The sequence below is a fragment of the Nomascus leucogenys genome, chromosome 10, assembly GCF_006542625.1.
Source record: "Nomascus leucogenys isolate Asia chromosome 10, Asia_NLE_v1, whole genome shotgun sequence".
Taxonomy (NCBI): Eukaryota; Metazoa; Chordata; class Mammalia; order Primates; family Hylobatidae; genus Nomascus; species Nomascus leucogenys.
In genome coordinates, this window is record NC_044390.1 from 28,501,476 (window position 1) to 28,515,042 (window position 13,567).

Genomic DNA, 13,567 nt, shown 5'->3' on the forward strand with positions numbered 1-13,567 from the left:
GGATGCTTACTCTTGGAATTCAGCCACCATGTTCTGAGGAAGCCCTGACTACATGAGGAAACCACATGTAGGCATTACAGCCAAGGCCTCAGCTGAGATCTCATTCAACAGCCAGTATCAACCATCAGGCATGTGAGTGAAGCAGGCTTCAGATTATTGTAGTCTCTGGTCTTTGAGCCATCCCAGCTGATCCCAAGTGGAGCAAAGTGAACTATTCCTTTTAAGCCCTGACCAAATTGCAGATGTACGAACAAAAATGTTTTAGACCACCAAATTTTGGGGGTAGTTTGTTAGCATTCCTACCATGTTTCCCAAACTCTTACTGGAGTTGCTGGTAGATATTCAAGAGGAAAAACAATGTAAATGAAGTTCCCAGGTGACTGGTAATTTGAGATTTCTGTCTGGTAAAATAAAACAAGATATCCATTCATATTTTAAATCGTTCTTGATTAAATTGAGAGCCATGGCAAAATAGCTACTCCAACACTGTGAGATTAGTTTCCAGTGGTTCCAGGAGTAGAAACAGAAATTTGGCTTTGGGCCAGACTGTTTTGGGAGGAATCACTTGGTCATTTGGATGTAAGTCAGTAACCCCAAAGTAATCCAAATGCAATATTAAAGTGCTGCATAAAACACATATTTTAAAAACTACCCCTTATGTTGGTCTGGTATATTTGAGGACTGCTGGCAACTCTAGTGCCAAAAAAGTCTTGTCAATCAAGTAAGTTTAGGGAGTGTTACAGAAATGAGACAGACTTGTAGGCTGACACTGCACACTAGCTACTGAAGGCCTTGAGAGCCTATGGTTGAAGTCTTTTAATTTGAAGAGAACCTTACACTGAATTAGTTGTCCATGGAACCATTAACATCTTGGGAAATGTTCTGAACCTGTGGTTTCCAAACAGTTTGATCTCAGGACCCCTTAATATTCTTAAATTATTGAGGACTCCAAAGAGCTTTTGCTTATGACAGTTGTCTCTATCAATATTTTGTATTAGAAATTAAACAAAATTTAAAATTTTAATTCAGACTTCCACTTATAGCCAAAATGTAATAACAGGGACCAGATTTATCTTTACTGTAAACAAGACAAATTACATGAAAAAATGTTCAAGACACTGCACATTATAGGCAACAAAGGCCATTTATGGGGGAAAAAATGAGATCAGTCTTAGCAACTACCAAAGCTTACTGCTTTGAGTTTCTAGGCTGAAGAAGAACACAGGTAGAGCTAGAAGCCACCGTAAGTTAAGACACAGCTAAGAGTCCAGAGAGATCCAGGTGGCTAGAGTTTGCAGGACTGGAGAGGATTAGAGAGAGCAAACTTTAGGATTATACAGAACACCACCCCACCATGCACATCTTCAGCTGAATTCTGATAGAACATGCATGTTAGGTGACTACCTAAGGCCAGGGAAAGAGCCATCCAAAAGACATGGAGCAAACAGTGTCTGGTGCGCACATGGAATAGGAATAGTGCCTGTTCCACCGCCAAGACTGGGAAACATGACTCCTTGCAGTTTTGGATAGAGTACAGAGAAGGCTCTTACCTCAGTAAGAGCAATGCTTTGGTCTTGCCTAACAAATCTTAAAAGCACGACCTCAAAGGATCAAAGTTTCCAAGTAACTTAACTGCATCCTGAATAAAGCTCAAGAGTTTATAGAAACACAAAAATATCAGGCACCCAATTCATAGTGTTTGGCATCCAATAAAAAAATTACCAGGCATGTAAGAATGAGGGCAAAAAATACCAAAACTAATTCAGAACTGACAAATGTAAACGTTAGCAGGTAAGGACATTAAAACAGTTGTTAGAACTACATGTTTTCAAAAAGTTAAGATATTGAAGATATTTTCAAAGGTCCAAATCAAACACTGTAGGTGAAAACAAAAAGATGAAAGTAAACTGAATGATACTGACTACACATTGCAAAAAAAAAAAAAAAAAGTCAACTTAAAGACAGCAACTATCTAAAACAAACACTGGGAAAAAGAATCTTAAAAGCCAACGGAGGATGGATCAGTGAGTTGGAAGACAATCTCAAGTGGCCTAACACATGTGAAATTGGAGTTTCCTGAAAGGAGGGGAGGAAAAATAATTGAAGAAAGAGCAACTGAAAAACTTCCAAATTTTGATGAAAACTGTAAACCTACAGATCCAAGCAGCAGCAGCAACAATGGGACTTTCTGATGCTTTGAACAGAAACAATCTAAAAACATTGCCATCTATTAAAAATATTTGTCAGCCCTAGTAAATGAGTGACAGTTTTAGCAAAAATTTACCTGGGTAAAACATTCATATCCAATTCAAAGGCAAGAGTTTTCTAAGAGGCGTATCTTGTTTCCTTGAGTTTCTGACTTAGCTGACACAGACCAAAGAATATTCTGAATGCTCAATCTATTTTTTCTAAGTCACATAAATATATTTAATAGAAAACTCTGATAACAAGCACTTTACTTTCTGACAGGATGTTAAGATTTTCTGTCCTGGTATGTAACACTTGTTTCCAACTATGTCTAGAAACTCCTAGACTCAGACATCCATATCAGGTATGATCTATCAATCTAGCAAGGACTAGGAGATAAAAAGTAGACAATAAGGAGGAAAATACTTGGGTGGAATGAAAACTAGTGGCTTTACTTTATACAGTTGTTCAAGATATTATTTGAACTCCAGACTAAAATTATGGATAGAGTATTAGTCCAATTTGAAAATACTCCTGTTTAATACCACTGGGTTCTCAAACCATTAACAACCACTGGAACAACAGGAAACAGTTCCTTAATAATTTTTGCCTTTTAAAGTCCCAAATAAAGAAGTTCTCTCTGCCACGCATATCTTCTCAAGTAACTGAGATCAACATTTGGTAGGTTTCATTCTGCAGTATTTTTCTTTATATAGTGTATTTTGCAATATTTTTCTTTAGTATCTTTAGACATATTTAAAACTTGGAGATTCATACAGTCCCTGAGGATCCTAATTAACTCCATGGAATTCAAAAATTCTTAAAAAATTTATCTTTATTTAAAAAAAAAAATTACACACACACATGCATACACACAGGATTGGAATTTTTTTTTTTTTTTTTTTTTTAGAATACTAACACCATCTTTTATGTTTCCAAATTCCTACAGTCTTATGCCACTTGACTCCTAGTTAACCAGGATATAAATGTATAATGTTTTCATATCATAGGTACCACTATCACATTTCATCAATTTCCTGAAGTAAATTGAGTGAAATCATAAGCACACACTTAAGAGTCAGTATTTATTCTGATTAATACTTTACAAAATTTTGACATTTAATTTATGTAAGGAGGGCTAATTTATTAAACACTTTACAGGTTTTTCTTTCCACAGAATAGCACGGTAAGTAGCAAAATAATACTTGGCACAGTTATAAATAAAGAAAATATAAAATAAAAACATCTATAGCTTAAGTACAATGATGCTGTTTTACGCCCATCAATATCAAATAAATTCCTGGAAACAACAAAAATATGAATGAAAAAAACTCCAAAGAAGTAATTCATGTTCAGTGCTGAGAATTAAGTTCCTATTTGCTAAAAGTATCCAATTAAGTTGGTAAGAACTATTCCCAAAGGTTCACCATCATACACAACTTTAGAACTGGGTTTATAGTTGGTTCCACACAGGACCTACAAAATAATTAAACAGATGCTGTACTGCTGCATAGCTAGCTCCTGACCATCTGACCATTTCTGAGTTATTGATTTCACAAGTACTACAAGATGGTTACTACAAAAGCATTCACATTACTAGTATTTTCCATGTAATTACACATCTAGAGGTTTTTTTGTCTATTTAACTGAATGACATCTCTTTTGCACTGAAAATATTGTACCACAAACAAAGAAGATGGTAACATTCTTAGCCAAACTCTGAAAAAACCACCATAGTCTTTAACTGTTGATAAAAATGTATTCGATAAAAACACAACTGAGTCTTCATGTGAAGTGGCTCAAAATACAAAAAATTAAAACAAATTCTAGCATTTTATAAATAACTTTGAATTTAAAAATTATCTAAAATTTCCCCCAATTAGTAGTCAAAACTAGCTGACATTTGTAAAGTTAACCAATTTTTACATTCTATGACAAAATGGCACAATGCTATTGCCACCCCACACCCATCTCTTCCCTTTTCAAAAATAAAGTACATATGCCAATTTTCTAATATTAAAACACATACACTAAGGGTAATCTTTTTTTGATGTGTGACTTATGGTCAAATAAGCTACTATATAAAAATGGTACTTGGAAATACTGAACAACTATATACATTTCACTGCTCCTCTTACTAAGGCAAGGGGCGGGTATACCACTAGATTGCTTTAATACCTGTAATCTGCATTTTACAGGGAAGACTAGTTTTACCAAGCATCAGACATGCAGTGAACTTGCAGGGTATAATGCCTATTAACAGCAATTTTGAACATCACTAGAAGCTCATTAGTTATCTCCCTTTTCTTTTTGGTTGGACAAAATGAAATGAGCAGCTTTAAAAACACTAACTAACACAGACACAAAGAGAAAACTATTTGATAAATTATTTATATACAGATACATATTCTTTACATTGGTCTAGGATCTGTCATCAGTCTGACCACCATTCCCCCACATCTCCCACCCCATTCCCTCTCACAGATTTCCCACAGGTTGCTCGAACCACAGTTTGCTACAGCACTTAAGATGAATAAACCAAATCTCACCTTGTAAACAATATTTATGGAAGCAGTGACTAGTAGTCCACCATGAAGGTATGAAAAGCTGTGACAAAAATTGATCAGTGCATCACATTTAACAAAAAGAAAATCTTTTCTAAAACTGTTTCAGAACTTACTCAATATTGGATAAACTGAAATACTCGGGGATGAAATTTTACTTTCTGATAGGTCATTTTATTGAAACCAGAATATACTGTCAGCTTTTCTTTTATTCACATGTGCTATGTACACGGATCATGCTCCATCTTTAGTTAAATGCCATTGTTTTGTCTACAATTATTTTGCAGCTAAGAATTTAAAAAGAAGCATATCCATGTATCACTATTACTGAGAATTTTGCATTATTCTGCCTTTTCTTGAAAATACCACCTCAACCCTTAAAAATGGAACTGTTTTTGAACATCAAATTAAATTCTAATTTATGCTTCACTGGATAGTATCTGCTAGTATACATTCTATGTGGTGTATCATGCAATTAGTAGGGCTTTTAAATTTGAACAAAATAACATGATTTACTATACTCATGCAAGTGCTTCATTATCAGACCGTAAAACCTCAGAGTAAGGTTACTACAAATTATTTCACTGAACTAGAAATATATCAGCAATGCAACAGCTGATAGAAACAAAACATTGTTAGCACATTTTATTGTGAACATTATTTTCTCCTGCCTTTGAGGACAACATCACAGTAGATCCCAACCACATGATTTTCATCACCGTATTTATGTGTACATTCTAAAATGTACATAATACTAGTCAACTTAAAACAATGCTCCTGGAATTAGATGCAATACTCCTACTAGACTGCATCATAACATTTAACCAAATAACATAAATTTAGTTTTAGTTAAAACTGAACATTTCTGATCAGTACACCATGTCTGTCAATAGAATAAGTTTACCCTTTTTTTGTGAAAAATACTGTGAGAACAAAACCCAAAAGTTGAGTATGTTGTGAATTTCCACATTAAGAACCATTAAAATTATTTTTTATCATCTTTATTCTTCCCAGAAATGGCAGTGTGTTCTCTCCATGTTTACTTTTGTTAATAAAAGTGTTGGAAAAAAGACTGTAAAATTCACCGTTAGCCCTACACATAGCATGCTCTTGTTCAAAGGATGTGGATTCGAGTGTGAGAGAGACACGGACAGACACAATTTTCAGGCACCACTCAGCAATATGCTTCATAGGATAAAGATGTTGCTACACCAGCTGGTACCCAGATCCTGATATTTGGTCATATTCTATTGTATACTGCCTGGTCCAGTCCACGATAACAGGACGAAAGAGGCCACAGCATCGAAATTCAAAGAAGTCTATAATATTCCTTACACATCCGTGGCTAAAAACAGCACCCCAAAAAGAAAATACGTCAGTCAGTCAGTACAAATGATTTAATACATGAATTCAATATAATTTTCGTGTTAAATATATTTTTTTCTAAACTCAAAAACTCAGGTTACTTGCAAGAAGGAACCAATTTATAACTCTATAAAATATATATGCCTTCATGTTTCTCCACTGCTCTGCCAACAATTTTTTCTTTTGCCAATTTAAAGACTTACACAATTATATTATAGATTTATTCAAATGTGCATATACTTCCTGTGTTATATGCATTTTTATTTTTATTTTTATTTTTAGAGATGAGGTCTTAACTATGTTGCCCGGCCTGGCCTTGAACTCTGGGCTCAAGCAATCCTCTCACCTCAGCCTCCCAAGTAGCTAGGACTATAGACATGCACCAACATGCCTGGCTCCATATGCAATTTTTGATAAAAATCTTTAATTAGTGGTTCTTTGGCAGGAGACAAACTATCTCTAAAACAGAAAAAAAAGTAAAAGACAAAATAATTATAAATAGCATGAATTTGGCAGTGAACCTAAGGGTAACAACTTAAAAAAGAAACGTCAAGGATAAGTTCACGAAATTTTAGTACTCCAGTAACACCTTTAGAAAAGCAGTCAGTTTTGGCCGGGTGCGCACCGGTGGCTCACGTCGGTAATCCTAGCACTTTGGGAGGCCGAGGCGGGTGGATCACGAGGTCAGGAGTTCAGGACCAGCCTGGCCAAGATGGTGAAACCCCGTCTCTACTAAAAACACTAGCTGGGCGTGGTGCATGCCTGTAATCCCAGCTACTCAGGAGGCTGAGGCAGAGAAGTGCTTACACCTATGAGGTGGAGGTAGCAGTGAGCTGAGATCGCACCACTGCACTCCAGCCTAGGTGACAGAGCAAGACTCTGTCTAAAAAAAAAAGAAAAGAAAAGCAGTCAGTTTTGTGCCTTATATAATTTTTGTACCTGTGGGAGAATTCTCAAAACTACCCAACTAACTGTTTTTATTTAAAGGTCTGCTTGCTTTCCAGAAGTATGCCATAATTGACAGCACCACAAAAGCTGAAGAGTTGGTAGTAACTTCAGTAAAACTCAGTTTTCAATATTTCATATACTTAGGACCTTACTATTTCTAAGCACCAGACTGAATACAAATTTAAAATTAAAAAGAAAAAATATATAAGGAGATATCACAACTTTATTATACACAGTTAATGTGATGAATTCTGTTTTGGTGTTATTATGGTGAACTGATGCTATTTCTACAGAAATCTTAAAAAGGTTTAAAAGCTATTTTACATATCACTAAGTAAAAGAGTCTGGTTAGTAAGAAAATTTTTATGACCAGAGAAAATATTAAATTTATAAGTATGCACCTACTTGAATGGGCTTTCAATAGACGTTGTTGTGACTTTAAAGTGCTTGTATCTTCTGGCATTCATTCTTTCATTTGTAGTAATACCTAAACATGATATCTAAGAGGAAAGAAAAAGCAAACCATTATTCTTGTTTTTTTTTTTTTTTTTTTTTGAGACAGGGCCTTGCCCTGTCACCCAGGCTAAAGTACAATGGCGAATTCTCAGTGCACTGCAACCTACGCCTCCTGGGTGGGCTCAAGTGATCCCACCCCCACCACCTCCCCCGACCCCAAAACCCCCACCCCACCAGCAGCTGGGATTACAGGCGCACGCACCATGCCCGGCTAATTTTCTTTTTTTTTGTTGTTGGTTTTTTTTTTTTTTTTTTTTTTTTTTTGTAGAGATAGGGTTTCACCATGTTGCCCAGGCTGATCTCAAACTCCTGGGCTCAAGTGACCCGCCCACCTCGGCTTCCCAGTGCTGGGATTACAGGTGTGAGCCACTGTGCCAGGCTGCAAACCATTATTCTTTCTAAATACTTAATGTAAAAAAAATTAATTTGAAGAAAACTAGGATAAAGATAAAAACAATGAAGTCTGTTTTTGGTTTTCCATCAGGAGATCATCAAAGCTAGTGTACATGGTATCATTTGACTGTGAAAAGTAGCCAGTTAAATGTGAAAAATATTTAGACAGTTACTTGACATTGTGCATGGATAGGCGCTATTCATGCACAACCTCCCTATCAGCCTGAGAATGAGCTTTTAAAAATTAAAAAAAGGCTTTTGAATAAATATTAGTATTTGTGAATAAAAATACCATTAAAAACACAAAATTAATGTCATCATCAATCTAAGCTCACACATACTCAACTGGATGTATTTAAGTCAGGAATAACAGATTAAAATTTCTATTAAGTACTAAAATTCAAAAGTTCACAATATGAGAAGAGGAAGGGGCAAGAGTGAGGTAGAAAGGAAAACTAAACTGAAAAATAAAATGAATATTTGAAGAGCAGGAGTGGTTAGGAAGAGAATATATTATCTTTTATGCAAGGATGGAAGAGTTTTCACTTAGTGCACTAAAAAGAATGCCTTTGCACATACCTGGTACATCTGACACATGAGTAATACAGCCACCCACATGAAGTGGAAAACACTGTTCAGGAACATCCAAAACATCCAAGGTGAACACGTGGCAATCTGAGTAATATATGTCCAAAATCCATCCTTGGTATAAGTGGTCTCACAGTGGAGTCCCCAGTCTAAAACCAGAACAGAAGTACTCGTATTTACTCGATAATCATCCAAGTACCTCATATAGGCATTTGTGCTGGCACCATTTAGAAAACATAGTCAAACGGTCTAGATTTAACTGATGACATTCAATAGCAAATGTCTTTACACTCTTAAATAACCCTATTATATCTCAGCGAAAAAACATAGACAGAAATGGAAAAGGAGCAGCCAATCTTAAAAAAAAAATCACTGTATCTTCAGAATAAACAATTTTATTTGATTGGTATTGCATCACACAATACTTAGAAAAACATTTTCTTTACACAAAGATAAGAGGATATATGAAAGAGATTTTTTTAAGGAGGGCATATAACATAATAGGATGGTGACACGGGCTTTTTTTTTTTCAGACAAGGTTTCGCTCTGTCACCCAGGCTGGAGTGCAGTGGCTCAATCAAGGCTCACTGCAACCTCGACCTCCTGGACCCAAGCAATCCTCCCACCTCAGCCACCTGAGTAGCTGGGACTACAGGCATGCGCTACCACACCGGGCTAATTTTTGTATTTTTTGTAGAGATGGGGTCTCTCTCCCTACGTTGCCCAGGCTGCTCTCAAACTCCTGGCCTCAACTGGTCCACCCACCTCTGCCTCCCAAAGTTTTGGGATTACAGGCAATGAGCCACCACGCCCAGCCAAGTTAGGCCTTTCCTAATACAAAATCTCCTGCTGTAGGAGAGTTGCTATAAAGTACTGCTGTTGTTGGCATGAAAGTGTTCTCCTCAGGTGTTCTGGGCCAGAAATTAGGTCAAGTTCTTTGACCAAATCTTCTTATTAATCTTTAACTGAGGTGGTAACCTCCTTTGGTTCATTAGGGCAATAACACTGATTATTTTTAATAACTGTGGGGCAGGAAGACTAGAAAATCATGCTTCCAAGACTTGTATTTAAACCAGGATCTAATACATCTTTATGCTAAGCACCACCAAGCCCTGAGGCATCGTAAGTGATGTATGCACTTAAACTCTTCCCAGATTGCATTCTTAATGCAACAAAAATCTATCATTTCCTTTAAGGTATAAAACCCACATGATCGAATGACAACTTATTCTTAAAAAGGTAACTTCTGATATTTACTAATATTCTCTAATAGGCAATAATTATACCTTACTTTTCAAAATATTTCAAATTCTCTGCAAATTTAATTTTAAGTATATTTTCCCAAATGCTTGGTAAGAAACAGAACTAGGACAATCACTTAATCTATAAGCTACTATAGTAAAGCAAGTACATGATGTGGAAAACGTTAATGTATTTTACCCAGAAGCTTCTCAAAGCCTATTAAACCAACATGTTTTTCAGAGGACACAAGTATTAAAAGGTGGTTAACTGCTAACTGTTTGCTTACACTGTATATTGGACATAATTGATAGAGCTATATCTTTTTTCCCTTTTGTGCTTCATAAGGTATCCAAACCATAATTTTAGTTAAACGACTTTTGTCATTATAGTAATTTGTTAGTATGGCAAGTATAATCTAAGTATGCAGAAATTTGTTTTAAAAAGACCAAAAACTAATTGTACTCACAAGATATACAACCATAAATCATCCAGCAGATCATAAAAAGCAAGAAGAATAGGTAGCCCATAAAATATCTATGGTTGCCTGCACCTGAAGAACGACACAGAAGCAAGGTTTTTCAGCTAAGAAAAAACAACAGGTAATGCACCTTTGAGGGGTATGCCATGAAAGGTGTGCTACAATTGTGATGATAATCACACATACATTTATTATTTTATGAAGTGGTTTTCAGGAAAAATGTTTTAATAAAAATCTTAAGTAAGAATGCTTACAATTACACACAAAGATATAATAACAATGGTGTTCAAGTCCCAAAGAACTAAATAAATCACAATTCTGACCTCTAATCCTATTCTTTGTGAGGTTTAAAATAGCCCTATTTTATCTTTACTTTTATAAACTTTACAATCCAAAGGGTTCTCTTCAAAAGAGGTACACAATCTTTGTAATGTTTCCTGTCACCTCATAAAATCTCCAGGGCATCTCTCAAACCATGTAGTTTCTCTCCTTAGACTATACCACTCTTGAACACTGAGGTGTGTACCGTTCTTATCTGTCATTCCTCTCTGCCTCTGCACATAATATCATTTCAAATATTACCGCCTTCATCTCTCTAGTTTAACTAGAAAAAAAAAAATTTGCCTCCTTATCAAGAGTAGGCACCAGATAGAATTGACAGAGAAAAGACATCAGCCACTAATTTTGTAATTTTTTTCCCTCCCTCTCTCAACCGAGTTGCTGTGTTGTCAACCAGAAGATAACTGGGAAAATGAAGGGTGGAGTAATAAACTTTCTACTGCCTACTTTAATATTATACTTTATGCATTACCTAAGGTAACTTAAATGAATGATACAGAAGAAATTACTAATATAACTTACCTACACAGTTACCCACCCATGGGCAATGATGATCAAATTTTGCTATACAGCGGTTGCACACACCACAATGTTTGGACCTCACCGGTTTTCGTATCTGTTAATAGGCATGTTAAAGGATTATGAAAGGTATTGTACTAAGAGAGAAAAACTGAATATTTATTTTCTCAAAATATAATTATAAAAAATAAAACTATATTTTTTAAACAAGATTATATCAAGGTTTCCAAATGAATGAAACCAATAATCACTATTGTTTAATAAAATTTCAACTGCAAAAACAAAGAATAAAAGAATGAGGCAACTCTAGAAAATATGCTCTTAAGAATGGAACTGAACCATCAATTTACAAAAGCTAAGAATTGCCAATTTGGTTTGATGAATGATGCTATGTTTAATTCACATCCCTCAAATTTCTGAGTAATAAAAACATATCAATCTCCAGTCTTCTAAATGATGTCCCATTATGATTAATGGTCATGATATTGGTGTTTTTCAATAAAATAAAATTATTCCTTACTAGGAAGATCAGGCTAAAAGTGAATTTAAACAGCTCTTAAAATTCAAAATCATCAATAAAATATGTCTTCCCCAAATTAACAAATCCAGCAAAAACCAGTATGTACACATCTATTTCTCTTCAGTAAAGTGCCTTCTGAGATCTCAGATTAAGGTACAGCATTTCTTCTGCTGAAATGACCATATCTAAGAATGCAGAACATGCTTAAGAAGTCACTGTTTCTTGCAAAAAAAAAAAAAAAACCCATATAATTCATTATTCAGCTATTGACAGGCAATAAAGAATTCATGCTTATAATGTCTGTTTCTCAAGCATTTTGAAATGGTTTTTAAAACCTACATTACTCTAAATCAGCCAAGTGAATACAAGAACTCATTGGTGATCTTCAAAGGGCTGGCAGTCCTAATGCTAGATATATGATAAAAAAGCTGCAGTTATTAACTCTTGCCAGAAAAAAATTTATAAATATACTTCAGTGTTTCAACAAATGCACTGCCATTTCTCCATTAGTTTGCATAAGGTTACACACTATTTTGAGGTACCAAGGAAAAGGCACAGTGAATACACAGTTCTTACATCTACCAAAATTATCTGTGGAATAAAGAAAAGGGTAAGTTATTCTTCACCACAGTTGTGAGACTAAATCTACTTAGGAGAAGGCAGCAGGATATTCAAACAACTTCTATCCCCACTTCCAACCCTCAGCTGCAACACTAGTCAAAAATCTGAAAAACAGACTAACTGGTTAAAGCGTGACTTGGTTTCAGGGTTCCTCGGATCACTTACAAAGTAATCCTTTTTTTTTTTTCTTTTTTCTTTTTTTGAGACAAGGTTTCACTCTGTGGCCCAGGCTGGAGTGCAGGGGTGCAATAAACAAAGTAATTCGTTTTTAAGAAAGCTCTGATCTACAAGCCTTAGGGACTTGTCTACTTGTCAAAGTGAAGCATACCCATATAATGACAACTACCTCTGCTGATCTGCAAGATTTTATAATAGGAAATCTTCTTTACAACAAGAAGTATGTGGCTTATAAATAATATATAATAAAACATTTATGCTATGACAAAATTAGTCTTATTCTTGCCATCAAATATGTATTTGACAATGAAACTGCTATCTGTATTGAATGACTATATAATTTGTTTGCCATATGGCAAGTACATCAGCACTGCATACTTTGTGGAACAGTGTATTTCCACAGAACAGCAGTGTATTAAAACATTCTAAATATTAAGAAAAAGAATATCAATTTTGTAAATTACCCATTAAAAAGCACAGGAACAAAAACTGTTTTCAGAATGCCGGAATATATAAAAGAATCTAGTCGGTATCCTAAAGTTGCTACCAAACATGAAGCTGTATATATTTTGAATATTCAAAATCATAACTGGTCAAAGAATATTAAATGTAATAAAGAATTTGCAGAATTAGAACTGTTTCAAAAATTCATTCCATAATCCTAAATGAAGTCAATGACTTTATTATTAATCAGATGTTAAGACATGAGCTCACTTGCAGTGTATAAAAGAGCATTTAGTTTTATGTATGACTTTAGAATATTTCAATTTCCATGTAGAAAAACATAATTTAAGCACTGTGGCAGTATATATATTTTTCACAAATACTAATTATAAAAACTAAGTGAAAAATAATTAAAACATAAGAGTATTATCCTACAGAAAATTAATGTCTGTAATAATAAACAATCTCAATAGTGCTATACCTGACTCTATTAATAAATACTAGTAATTTCATATATATCTTTACCTATGACCTGGGTGAGGATGACCACTTTAAAAATCTATGATAAAACAGTGTTCAAAGTTACATAAACATTCTAATACAAAACAAAAAAAAAACACCTACTCAAATTGAACTTGTTTAGAGGCCATGTTGTCTTAACAGTTA

General features: G+C 34.8%; 1 protein-coding gene across 2 annotated transcripts in view; it reads right to left on the minus strand.

The window, feature by feature from the left end:
• Nucleotides 1–3,253: 3,253 nt before the first annotated feature.
• ZDHHC17 (zinc finger DHHC-type containing 17) overlaps nucleotides 3,254–13,567 on the minus strand; it is a 91,416-nt gene continuing 81,102 nt past the window's right edge. The window contains exons 13-17 of one of the 2 annotated variants that reach the window (XM_003259574.4): nucleotides 11,143–11,236; nucleotides 10,270–10,353; nucleotides 8,553–8,710; nucleotides 7,470–7,564; nucleotides 3,254–6,096 (exon numbers count right to left, since the gene is read on the minus strand). In XM_003259574.4, coding sequence (XP_003259622.1) covers nucleotides 5,958–6,096; nucleotides 7,470–7,564; nucleotides 8,553–8,710; nucleotides 10,270–10,353; nucleotides 11,143–11,236 — 570 coding nt within the window. In that variant the 3' untranslated portion in view covers nucleotides 3,254–5,957. The remainder of the gene's footprint in view (nucleotides 6,097–7,469; nucleotides 7,565–8,552; nucleotides 8,711–10,269; nucleotides 10,354–11,142; nucleotides 11,237–13,567) is intronic. The other variant, XM_030819935.1, reaches the window with a different exon arrangement.